The following is a 14413-nucleotide window of genomic DNA, read 5'->3' as shown; positions in this document are numbered from 1 at the left end:
CATCGGGGTATATCTAAATCTATCACCGGGTTTAAAGCGTAGGTACATTAAAGGTAAGGCAAAACTGCATTTCACAGAAAGGTGCTTTTTACGGAATACATAATTTTATATATATATATCCGTAAAAATCTGAAATATATTCCTATAAAGAACATTCATAACTTTTCTTCCCAGTGTGGGAATATATCACAAACATTTTCTAGAAATACCCTCTAGAAAAGTTTACTCGAAACAATGATCTAATTATCCTTCTTACACTTTGTCAACGTAATCGGGTCACGTGATATAATTCATCGTCCCTCACGAGTCGTTAGTAAAAATTTTGAACAGAAACCACGCGGAACGAATGATCAATCTCTATATGATCAGCGGTTTCGTCGACAGTTTCTGTAAAATAAAAAACGAGTTTCTTCCCTTCTCCAGCGATTTACATTCTTTAAATATAAAAATTAAGTAATGAGATTAATATTGTAATATTGGCAAGGCGGAAGCACAAACGTATGGGTGCATCGTTTAAAAATCTATAAAAACATATCAAAATAATATTGCGCGTAGATAAACCTTCATTTGAAATGAACTTCAATTTTTGTCGAGAAGCAAATCTTTGTTTCCCACTTTCTTCGTTTTTTTTTCCTTTTTCGTTCTTTCACTACTGTAAGACTTAAAATATCATCAATGTCTGCCAAAGTAGGTACACCTTGAAACAGTCTCTCCTACGAAACTGTTCCTTCTTGCCACTCTCTCCCCCCCTCTCTCTCTCTCTCTCTCTCACTCTCTCTTTCGCGCGCGCGCACTCTACTTTTTTTTCTCCTTAAAGACCATATTATTAACTTAAGTTAAACTGGTAGCTGTACTTACATCAAGACAGTGTCTAATCTAACAATTACATATTTTACAAGAACATTCGAAATCTGGCCCTACATCAGACATGAAATGTCACGAAGTTAGTCGTACACTGTACACTAAATTTTAGATTTACATAAAATATTTAAAAATATGTAACTATATCATTATATGTAAAATCGAAATTCACAATAAAGTTGTGTGCTTTTTAATTCACAAGTTTCGCTCGTAACGTGACCGTTTAATCTTTATCTCACGTAGTAAACGTACATTGTTCCTACGTTGTTCAAGCATGCGAAGGAAAGTAAGTTATGGTCTTGGAAAACATTAGTTTTCATCTAAGTACACGCAGATTTTTCGTTTTTTTTTGTTTTTTGTTTGTGCTATTCATTTTGTTCAATTTCACACATTTCAGTTTGGTCCAATTACACGTAGAATCATTAAAATTCTAACTCAAGACGAAGTATGCAGAGAAGAAATTTATATATATAGGTGTACATATACATATGCATATAAGCTAAAAGCGTTTCGGATTTAGTGTAAAGTGACGATAACTTGTACACTTAAGCCTCAATAGTAGATAATAAGTAGAGTTTAGAAGACGTGCATAAAAGCACAGGCGTGGATAAAGTAACACTTTCACGAGTCTTAACGTGATGAAGCACGCGAGGCTCGTTGGGTATGAAAGCAGGACATATTCAATTGTTTATTGCTATAAGTATACCCCTTAAAACAACTACGAAACGTAGCTGTTTAAAGTAACATTGTCATAACGCGATGTTTCGTGTACTATATCTGGCCTTCTAATATTTTAAATGTATATCTATTTCCTTTATAGTAATAAAAAGCTGCAATCTCTGAAAATAGTTTGATGATTAAATGAATAACGTTCAATAAAATGAATCCTATTCCAAAGCGCACATAATTATAGCACATTATTTTTTTGCTGTGCCAGTTGGCTGCTTACGATAGCTGTATATGCAGTCTCAATTGAGGTATTTACGACATCTGCGGGAACCGCAGGTACATGGAATCTTGATATCCTCGAAAGGAAATTTGTAGTCATATGTTAACTCTTCTCCTTGAGTAATGCGACGGAGAGCGAAAATTAAAATGTGTTTCTTACCTAGGATGTCCACCACTCGCGAGTAACAATTTGGCTGTAAAACAATTTCTAAGTTATAAGCTGATTCGAGACAATTTCGTTTATAAATTCAAGAATATATAAATAACAGACCAAAAAAAAAAGTAATTAATCGATTAAAACAAAATTGAAAGAATATATGTACCTCGCATGAGTGGTTAATAAATCTAGCTGCATTTCCTTTCATTGTAGCATCGACGACTAGATGATCGTCAATTTTAAACATATAACATCCTATATTTTTACTGTCGTAATATTTTTCTCGTTTATCGGTTAACGAGGCTCGAATTACCTATAAATATTATATAGACAGGAATATATTAATAACGTGTCCTGTATAATAAAGCTTACACAAATAAAAATACACTTGATATTTTACATACCTCACCGGCATATTCAATAACCATCTCTCCGGCTTCAATATCTCTCAGGCAAAACAAACCTCTACCATGTATGTGAGAATGATATACACCAACTGATTCTTTCGACGTTTCTTTAAGTATTCTAAAACGCATCGCCATTGGTAAATTTGTGCTTGTCACACGTCTGTAACAAAAAACAAAAATATATATATATATGTGTGTGTGTGTGTATATATATATGTATATATATAAAAGAAACGTTTCTTTTTGATTCTGTTTACTCATAATAATTTTCCAACTTCAAATCCTATAATATATTAAAATAACCATAAAATTTATATGATACAATAGTTTTTACCTGGATTCAGCTTCCGAAATGGCAATCATTTTTGGTTGTTGCCTGTGCCTAGATGCGAGCCAACTGAACATGTCGTGAACTTTCCTTCCTTTGAACGTTTCTGCACGGGCAGCACCATTATCGCACGCAGTCGGTAAATCATTTTCTGTTTCTCCCAATTTAGGCGGCGCTAAGTTATGGAACTTGGGTTTGTATTTGGTACATCTGTTTACATCCGGTAGTTGCTCAACCAGATACACAGTGGCGTTGTTTTCCAAGCCCAAATTTTCAATGAGAGGATTATGAGGCAACGGTGATAAATTGTGAGCTTTTCGAGCATTTTGAACAGCTTGAAATACAGTTTCCCATACTTCGGCCATCGATGAAGCGGTACGAGTGAATCCATCCTGTGACTTGATCTCGTACATCAACGTCGGTCCTTTCGAGGTGTTCTTTTGAGTTTGTGGAATCGGTGAAGTCGGTTGCACAGATTTAATCGACTTACTGATCACTCTTGGTTTTTTAACAGCAACTGGAGGAGTCTTGGTTTTCAGTATATTGAATTTGTTATCGATAGGCTTGACCTTCTCTTCAATCTTATTAGTTTTCAACGTGAACGTTTTTATCGGTAACAATTGCAAAGAAGCTATCTGTGGTACCTGCTTCGATGGCAATATTTCAACAGACGTTACCTGCGGAGATTTCTTGTTTTGCGTCATTGCTTTCATGTTATGCGTAATTTTATATGAACCGTCTTGCAGTTGCTTTTGCAGCACTATTTTTAACGAGGCATTCTGCAGTTTCTCTTTGTCCAGTTCCAACTTGAGATTTTCTTTCACCTTCTCAATCGTTTCGGTATTCAGCTTTAAAGTTTCGTTTATGTTATTTATAGTCGTTTCTGGTTTCTTAACTGTTGGTACTACGGCTTCGACGTTCTGTTTCTTGGGTTCCGTAAGTTTTTGTTCCGGTTCTGCTGGTTTAATTACTGGTTTCGTTGGCTCTTCTATGATCATTTCTGTTTTCTGCATGGCCTTTGTCGTATCTTGCTTCGGAGTTACGGCTTGCATAGGTAATACTCTATTCATCGGTCGACTCGTTGGTACGTTACTTGTAGACATTGTAATTTTATTTTGTACAGTCGAGCTAGCGATAACTGGATTATTACTTGCACTTACATTAATATTGTTTGAATTCAATACAGTACTACTATAATTATTATGCACATTATTTACATCATGATTTAACTTATTTACAATTATATCCCTTTGAGTTATACAATGATTAGGTAATGGGGGTATTTTAGATGATATGCTAGATTTTATCATACTAGTATTCTCTGATACATGTTTCGAGTCAAAGTACGGTCGGACGCTATTGTTCATCATCTGTTCCGAACCAAATAGCGGTTCTGTAATTTTCCATGGTCCATTGTTTGGTTGTGTAACAGAATTAGAAACTGGACTTGGACGTACAGCTACTCTCGGTATCGTTGGTATCGAGTTTTGCAACAACTTAGGAGACGATGTTATCCTTGCTACAGCGTGAGGTTCAGGTGGACATGTATCTGGTAGTTGTATTGAAGTTACTGGCTCTACAACACTTTGACATGATACAGGCAATATGGTATTACATGTGGCTGAAGCAAAGTTTTGTTCAGGTGTTGCAGGCATATTAATTTGTGGCGTTACAATAGATTCTGCTATAGGTGTTGATTGATTTACAACTACGTAACCACTGGGTACTGTAGGTATATTGGAAACATTCCCGACATTAGATGATAATGTGGAAACAGTGGACACATTTTGAACAGTAGGTACAGTTGGCATATTAGTTATGTTAGAAGTGTTAGGTAAAGTAGGTACACTAGTCATATTAGACATGTTAGATATACTAGGTACGTTAGGCACACCAGATATGCTAGGTGCAGTAGGTACATTAGATATACCAAGTGCATTAGGTACACTCTGCACATTAGCTGCACTAGGTAAACTAGCTACACCAGGTGCGCTAGGTACACTAGATATACTAGGTGCACTAGGTGTATTGGGTACATTATGTACACCAGATATACCAGGTATACTAGGTATACCAGGTATACTAGGTACACCAGGTACACTAGGTACACCAGGTACACTAGGTACACCAGGTACACTAGGTACACCAGGTATACCAGGTACACTAGGTACATTAGGTACATTAGATGTATTAGATGCACTGGGTATACTAGGTACATTGGGCACACTAGATACGCTGGGTATTGTGGAAACACTAGATACATTCGGGATATTTGTTATGCTTGGTATATTGGATATGTTAGGTACATTGGATACAGAGGGTACAGCGGGTATAGTCGGTATAGCGGTTACACTTGGAACATTAGGTACATTGGTTGCACTAGGTACATTAGGTATGTTAGCTAGGTTGGGTACATTGGATACATTGGGTACGTTAGCAACATTAGGTACACTAGGCACACCAGGTACTCCAGGTACATTCTGTACAGATTGCACTGCTGTTACAGTAGGGACACCTGGAACAGCCTGAACATCCACAATAGGTTCCATGAGTTTTGAAGCTTGAAAAACTTGTGTTGTTGTTTGGTAACTGCTTGCTAACACCTGTGGTACTGTGCCAGCCATGAACTGACTGGAAGACATTACTGTGTTGCTTACAATGGTTTCCAAACCATAATACATTGGTTGGTTTGAAAGAAACATACTGCCTGTTGAATCTGTAAACATCTCTAGTGTTGGTGTTGAACTTAATAGTAGTTGCTCAGATGATATAACTCCACATTGAATTGCACTAGGTTGTTGCTGTATAATTGTTCCAAGAACTGTTGGTTGTGTTTGAGCAATTTGTACACCTGGCAATATCGATATGCCGCCATTTTGTAATGTCAATAAATTATCAGAGGATGCTTGTATATATGCACCAGGAACTAAGTGATTAGTTGTTATAAACTGTGGTTTAAATGCAGTTTCATGTTGGCCTCCAATTGTTGTTACATACTGAAGATTTTGTCCCGACTGTTGTTGCAAAGTCTCAACATATGCAGACATGATACCAGGAGATGCTTGTTGTAATATTACAGTTGGCCCACTTGGTCTTTGAGCTTGTTGCAATTGTATAACTGGAGTATTGTTTTGCATTGGCTGAAACCTAGCATGCCCATTGTGTGGCTGTATGGTATTTTTTACAATCTGTGTTTTAATCCCTTTAGTTCGAGGCTTTGGCGCCCTTGGAGACTTTGATTTAGTTAATTTTGTTATTTGAATATTTGCCTGTGATTCGTTACTTGCAGTCTGTACACCAGTAGAAGAAAATGTAGGTGATATCTGTGGACTTGGGACTGTTTGGGAACTTGCACCATCTGGAGAATTTATAGGAGTATTAATGATATTTTGTGACATATTGGAATCACTTGCAACAGATGGTGGGTCTGTAATTTCTGTTATTTGAACAGTACTTTCTTGAGGTAATACTGTGGCATTTGGTAATGTAGTTGTTGTTCTGGTGTATTGTGTTTGTACAATCATGTCATTAGATGTTAATACTGTTTGATGAACAGTTTCCACAGTAGCATGCGTATGAATTTGTGGTGTAATAATTGCTTGTGCTATTGGATCAATTTGAATAGCTGGATGAGGTGATGGTACTGGAGACAAAGTTATAAATTGTGGAGACACAGATCCAATACTTGGAGAAAATCTAGAATCAGGTGATGCCAATTTATTATCCATAGTTTCTGAATCACTGTCACTTGTTATCATGATATCACAGTTTGTCAAATGTCTATTATAACTATCTTGTGTTCTGTAGGTACAACGGCATCGTTTACAAGTTACAGGGCGATCTATATGATCAAATGGTGCTTCACATTGAGAAGGAATATTCGTTCTTTCATTTTCAACATGTTGTGGTGATATGCACTCATCATCGCTGGAAATATCATCAGCTCCATCTAATTGAGGAATTTCCAAATTCAACTTCAAATTATTTTCTTTAAAATTAGCTTGATGCACTGCATATTTTTGACAAGTGGGAAAGTTATCACTTTCTTTTATTTTTTGTGTTTTATCATTAGTCTTTCCAATATGTGATCTAATAAACCCATAAATTCGCTTTGATCGTAAAACATTGTTCGAAGATTTGATAGAAGAATTAATATCTTTTTCAGTAATTGAAGAAAATTCGCTACTTTCACATGAAGATTCATCGTTAATACCGTCTAATTGTGGTATCGATAAGTGTTCCGTCATACGTAACCCTGTAGTTTTTTCTTCAATATTATATTCTGGTGAACTACATTCACTGGCACTACTTGGATCAGCCGGTCCATCAACTTGTAATATTCGTGGCTGTTGCCTTGCATGCCAAAAGAGTCGTTTGTGTTCTTTTCCTTCTTCCCGACTAGTAGATATTACTCTACGATTAATACCACTGGCATCTTCAATACAATACTTTAATTCCCGCATAGAATCAGATAAAATATTAGGTGTATTTGCTCTGCCTACAGTAACCATGATACTATCTGGGATCCGTAACTCATGTAAAGTAGGTGGCCGTTCATTTTGTGAATCTAATACCATCACACTTGTCTCATTTGATTTTGTCATACTTGAGTTTCTAGATAATTTTCTTCTTTTTATACTAGGACCATAAGTACTATCCAATTTACAACTCCAAGTTAAACTGCAAGATCGTTGATGATGCCTTTGTCCTCCAACAATTAATGGACTGTTTGAAATTACTTCCGATTTAGATCGTTTTAATTCTCTGCCTCCACGTTTTTGATTTTTAGAACTAAATAAATCATCCATTAAATCTTGCACAGAAGTTTTTGCTTCTAAATGAACCCACAGATCATTATGTGCTCCTAATTCTAACAACGGAGGATCTACCTTTGAAATTTTATTTTCAGGTGGTTTTATAATTTCATCTACTTCAGATGCCAACATGTCATCCTTAAATAAATCAGTCACAAAATTACCATCATTTTTTAAATCCATTGCTAAAAAATCTTCGTACGTCATTTTTGGAAATATATCTTGCATGGAAATACCATCTAATAAATCATGCGGCAAATCTTCAAATATAGCTTCTTTCAATTCCGGAGGTAAAAGATCTGTATTATTTTGTTCTGCTAAATTTTCGTCGACTTCTTTATTACAGACTGCATCGATTAAAGCGTCTAAAGATTGTTTCACAGCTAAATACTCAGTTTTCTGTGTATCTAATGCATCTTCTTTTTCTTGTTCTTTAGAATGATCAATAGTTATATTGTTTTCTAGATCGGGAGAAACTTCTGGTACATATACTTGTATATATGTTCTAATATAATATCTTACAATTTTAAATGGATTTACTGTAGACCAGTATAGCCGAGAACATTTATAATCGCAGGGTATAATCTTTTCTGCTGTATCGGAGTATTCAGGTATAACAGTACCTAAGCAATCAACCATTAACGAACCTATCATAACTTTTACTTTACTTGGTTCTGCATATTTCTTTTTCTTACGATCTAGTTCCACATATACTGGTCTTTGTAAACTAAAATCAATCTCATTTTGTAATGTTTTATGCGTGCAGTTATTTAAATGCAAAGAACAGAATACTGTTTTATCGTCATTAAAGGCAAGTCCAACGTTCCTCGCACAAGGATAATGGAAGGTACTACTACAATTTTTTGCGCAACAACCAACACTTGCTCCCTTCTTTCCGCATTCCGAACAACGAATTAACCGACCTCTTGAAATAGCGCTATGCACATTTTGCAAAGAACCATCGATTTCTTCAAACACTTCATTAGACCAAAGCGCACAATTTGAATGCACCCATTCATTTTGTCCACAATATAATAACCGTCCTTCTTTTGTTTCTGGACCATCACCTAAACCTTTGCACAAACAACATGATCTACTGTCTTCAACATGAACATTATATAAATTTGCTGTTTTGGCCGCAATTGCTTTTGGTGCCTTCATCACTTCTTCTTTCCATACTTCTAGAATAGAATCATCAAGTTTCGTAACTAGACTATCATCTTTATTAATATTCTTGGTAGGTGTTAATGCATCATTCTTTCCATTATTTTTAATATTTTTTGGACTAAACCATGGAAACACTTCCTGTAAAATTTTATGATAAGCATCAATAAGTTCCTTAGTTCCGGTGCGATTAATTACATATTCCATATCACAATGAAACTGCAATAACGTTTTATATTCATTATTATTAACTTTTCGTTTCACTGACATTAATGTAGGCGAAGGTCTAACAATAATTTGCTGGTCCGAACAGTGACATTCTGTATCGTTTGAACTACCATTTGAATTTTCTTGAGTTACCGAATCTTTTTTATCACTATCTTGAGTATCCTTTAAAGCACAATTTTTTACTCGAACAGAACATTCTTTTAAATGAAACTTCTGCCGAAGACGTCTCAAACCCCTTCTATTAGTACAATCACTCGGTTGATCTTCATCCAGTTTACTTACTGAATCAGATTTTGAATTATTATTGAGACTAAATTCTGCATTTTTAATTTTTTCATTAGTACATTCTTCAGGTTCCTCCACATTGAGACCTTCTTTAGTGTGTACTGTATTCAAATCTGTTTTTTCATCTGAAAAATCCAACTTTTTCCCACTAGAAATGGGTCTACATAGACATTCTTTTCTTGGACTCCATTTCAATGCAGCACAAGCCTTTTTGTTTTTACTCAACGATTTTATAACTCCTATAAAACCAGCTTTAATTTCAGCTTCTATGGCATTTCTCCAAACAGAATTAGCATTTGAGTAACATTGGCTGCACGTGAATTCGATTGTATCGGGTAAATAACTAAGAATCTGATAACGCTCATCAGAAAGACCTTCACAATGAGCATGTACCCAATAAGAACATTCGCTACATTCCATCATCTGAAAAACACAACATAGAATTGACAACTGTACATACTGCTTTAAAAAGTAAATTGTGTTTTGCTTGTAGTTTTAGTGCATTTTCATTTATCTAAAGACAAACAAAAATTTGTATAATTACATATAAACATGTATATTTACTAATTTTGTAAAGTTAAATGTGTACCTACCTTTGTATCAAAATCATTTTCGTTGTAACATCTTTGACACAGTGGACAATAATTTCCTTGTTGACGTAATTTAAAACACATGGAGCATAATGGTAAATTGCCCACATGAACATTAACTCCTTCACTACCACAGCTTTTACACTTGACACAACTTTGACACACATAAGGTCTTTCAGGACTGTAAAGTCTTGCACTAACACCAGATTTTGACAAACACGAGTGATGAAATGATTGACGACAACGAATGCAAGACAATTTTGGACCAGATCTTAGGTGGCAGGATTGGCATATTGTACATCGAGGACAGCACCAGTTTGGTTGGGCACAAGCATTCCATTCACTGGGTTCCAAACAAAAGGCATGATATGGCTCACAACAGCATTGACAGTGGATGAGCTGGAAAGATTGTTACAATGTACAATTATATATAATATTGTACATATATACATTACTTACTGGTTCTTTTCCAGCACTTCCACAAAGGTAACAAATAGCAGGAGTATGAAAGAGTTCTGAACCAATAAGGGCAAAACCTTTTGCTCCAACTTCTGTAGGATCATACTGTTCCCAAAAATCTATAGATACTGTATGTACAGTTTCATTACTTATTTTAGGTACCTGACTTGAAAATTAGACGTCGATATATTTTGTTGCGGTTTTCCTCTTTTCGGATGAGGTTGTTGTGTTATGTTAATAGTATTATGATTTACTGTATTTTCATAATTATGCTTTTGTGGTTCTTTCTCTTTTACTTCATCCTTTTTTTCTATCCTATCATTTTCCTTCAAAGTTTTCGGAATGTGCTTATTGCTTTCAGTATCTTCTTTTCCATCTGTGAAAGGAAAAGTAGCAATTGGTTGACCAAGAGCAACACTTGCACTTCGACAAACATGTTTAACTCTTGGTCCCTTTAATTCAAGTCTCTGTCTCAGGGGTTGTGGACATTGATTTAAAGATGGTGAAGAGAACATTGGATTTTTCAATTTCTTTCTCACTTTTATCCTATTATTTTTTCTTCTCTTTTTATTAGGTGATATATTCAGTGATGAATCAACTATAAATTTGCAAGTAAAAATTTATAATTATTTAAAAATTATGTATATAAAGTACATTAAGAAAAAGCATTGGTAACTTACATTTATCTATCTTTGTATACAGAAAACCACCAGTACCTTGATAACTAGTTTTTTGACCCATTTCTATATTTCTCCAATTCATGGCTGATTTAAATAAGTTCTTTTCTGAACTGTCTTCTGCGGGCCAGCCTAACTTAGAAGATATTAATTTTTGTCCTTGATTATCACTATCTTCTTGATTTAATGATAATGGAATACTCAGAGGATCTCGCATCATTGGTGGTAATAGTGCATTTAAACCTGTTCTTAATGAAGAAGGAATGTTGTAACATTTCAAACACATTTTTAACCAACAAGCTGGACATCTAGCTTTGTAAACACATCTCATGAGATTCCATTGCTGACTTCTTACAACAGGTGGTACTAAGCATAAACCGTCGCCTTTATGACATTGAAGGATTGGAAGGGTACTACTGGTAGATTTTGCGCAAGCCTGTCGTTTAATCATTTTACTGATAAACTTTCTACATGATTCACAACTGTGAATACCAAATTTTCGAGCTTGTTTTACAAACCGATAAAATCGCACAGCACCACAAACACCGCATTTTATAGTGCCTGTCAAGCCTGAAGCATCATAACAATAAAATTATTTCATTATATAGAATGTAATTAATACAATCAAATAAACTTTAAAATTTCTGTACTACATAAGATTTATATTTATGGAAAATATAGTTTAAAAAAAATAAGTTATTAAACATGAGATGCATACCTAAGTTAGTGTTTCCATTTGTAACACTATTATTATTTGTTGTTGAAAAAGGTCCTTCAGTTCCACCAACACATTTGTTATCTAATTTTAATCTTGCTTTTCTTAAAACAACTTTTCCACCATTTAATTTCATTCCAGTCCATTCGGACTGTTCATCTTCTGTATGATTACTATGTTCACTTCCACTTTCAGACAATGTACTTTCTGTGTCAAAGTTATCTGAATTTCCCTCTGTAGTTTTATTCCCATGATCAGAACTAACTTGACTTTTTGCATTAGTATTTTCTTTTAGTTTTACTATATCTTCAAAATTTGTTTGAACTTCTAGATCAACAGCTTCACTTTGAGTTCCTGATCTTGTTTGAATCCTGGAAGACTCTGAACTTGGAACATTGGAATCAGGAAGAACTTTTGTAGGAACAGAAATTGATTTCTGGTTTTTGGATACAGTTAATTTTACATTTTGAGCTTTTCTGATTATATTTTGCGTACTATCCTGAATACTATTGGATTCATCAGATGGACTCTTTATTGTTTTGTTTTTACTGGATAAATTAGATCTTTTAACATCTGTATTAATAATTTTTGATACTTGTGCGTCTTGTACAGAAGGTGTTAATCTTTCACAATTCTTTGCAGATTGTATAACAGTTTGCACATTGGAATTTACACGTTGAACTACCTTTTTGGCCTTATTTCTTGCTTCTTTATTTTTTAATTTTGTACATAATTTATTAACATTTCCCTCCTTCAATTTTGGTTCCTGATTACACAATTTATTTAATGCAAATTTAGCTTTCTTCACGTGTGTAGCAACTTCATTTTCACTGTGCTCTGCTCCAGAAATTTCTTCTAATTCTTCAATAAATCTTTTATTTGGTTTAATAACTCTTGACGAATGGGCACTTCGAACTGGTAAAATAAATTTTCGTACAGCATTTGGTTTATCTCCACATTGTGCAGTCATATTACGCACATTATTACTATTAGATTTTGCCCTTTGCAATAATCTCTTTGCAGTACTGTTACGTAGTTGTCTTGTTCGTTGATGCTGATCTAAAATATTGTTCACTGATTTTAATACTGGTGTTTTTATAAAATTCGAGAATTTTATATTTTTACAACTTCTGCGACTTTTAGGTCTGTGAAATTTAGTAGCACGTTTGGAATTTAACATAGTCACATCTTTCTTAATATCTTCTGTTGGTTTTATATTTTTATCACATAATTTCTCTGTATTATTTTCAGTACTCGATGGAGAATTTTTAATATCTGTGACATTTTGTTCATTCTGTTGTGGTATCGGTTTATCAATAGCATCAGGTGATAATTTAACAGTTTTGTTTTCTGTGTCATGTTGTTGCGTTTTTATGTAAGACACGGAAAGATTAGCCTCTTTAGTGCTAAAACCATGGAATGGTGGATGTTCCTATGGAAAAAATTTATTAAACATTAAAAATAAATTCTTTTAATACACAAGTAATTAAAACAACTACAAAATTGTTATATTTTACAATCTATTGAAGAAACGAATGTTATTAGATAATCTAAATATGGTGATAGGTATTTAATTATTTAAAAGTATATTATAATTAAGATGCACATCAAAAATTTATGTTTTATTTGAAACCAGACGAAAGAAACTAGTAATATTTATAAAATAAAACATATTTATAAAACAAAAACAAGGTTGAGAATGTGTTTTTTATCAAATCATTGACATTATTAACTATAGCGGCACGTCAGTATGTATTATACACATCTGCCATTCTGAGTCTGTGATTCCGTTCTAATAGGTTAACTTTCATTATACAGCCAAATCTTCCAAGTTTTTCTGGCTACCGAATCGGCGCCGTATGCGTCCCTATGACGCTTATAAAACAAATGTAGTTGTTTATAAATCGAGAAAGATCTATTTACTTTGTAACTCTAATTAGCCGCCTTCCACCAAATAGTCCTCATGAAAGTAAACTACGAATTACCTTCTCGTTGTCACCAAATGTTTCGTTGAACAGGGAAAGTCCGTAGTAGATGTTCTCGGCAACGGTTACCGAATCGCTTTGGGCTGTCTCAGGCTGGCCGAGAACTTTGATCCGTTTCCTAGTGACCGTCTTCGGCGGCTTCCCGGGAAACTTGGACCTTCCCATGTTCACTTTTTTCAACGGCCAACCTCAACCTCACAACGAAATTCTGTTTCCATTTTACGCGATTTTGCCCAGTCGAGGTGCACCAACTGAACACCAACGAACACTTAACACACACGGAACTCACAGGCTTCGTTAAACATCGGTTAACGTCGGCTAAATTCGATGATAGCCGCGAAATACGCGCGTACTGTCAAACACAGAATCACTAGTAGTAAGGTGGGTACATGTGTTTTCAAATACAAACGCGTGTATTCATCTAGTGATTTTTACTTGAGCGAAACTTGAGTTACACGCGCTCACCCGTTGACTCTTACTCCGATCCGTACAATTATAATCTCGTAATAAATTTAGATTATATCACGTATAATATTAATGTAAATTAAAACTAAAAATATCTTTTCGTTTGTGAATTATTTTACCGTTAGCTAATTTAATTAGCAGTTATTTATAAAATTACAGGAATATTACAATAAATACAAATCTTCAATTAGAAGTAATTACCTTTAATTTTATTTCCAAGTACATTATTACAATAAGTGATGGTAGTTTATAATAACCGGCACACGATTGGTTCTGTGTGTCGCGTATTGAGCGCTGTCCAGTTTGAATCCACCATAATTCATTTTACTC

The 14413-nt window shown here is 34.6% G+C and overlaps 1 protein-coding gene across 1 annotated transcript; it reads right to left on the bottom strand.

The window, feature by feature from the left end:
- Positions 1–312: 312 nt before the first annotated feature.
- On the bottom strand, positions 313–13864 carry LOC108570564 (histone-lysine N-methyltransferase trithorax). The gene is given in 10 exon segments (XM_017932441.1): positions 313–2003; positions 2133–2279; positions 2371–2533; positions 2708–9615; positions 9786–10181; positions 10242–10403; positions 10406–10839; positions 10922–11488; positions 11637–13065; positions 13619–13864. Coding segments are annotated over 10 exon segments (10545 nt in total). The 5' UTR covers positions 13784–13864; the 3' UTR covers positions 313–1829.
- Between the last annotated feature and the right edge of the window lie 549 nt (positions 13865–14413).

Source organism: Habropoda laboriosa, unplaced genomic scaffold (assembly GCF_001263275.1).
Source record: "Habropoda laboriosa isolate 0110345459 unplaced genomic scaffold, ASM126327v1 scaffold61, whole genome shotgun sequence".
Taxonomy (NCBI): Eukaryota; Metazoa; Arthropoda; class Insecta; order Hymenoptera; family Apidae; genus Habropoda; species Habropoda laboriosa.
This window is presented reverse-complemented; position numbering and strand designations above follow the sequence as displayed.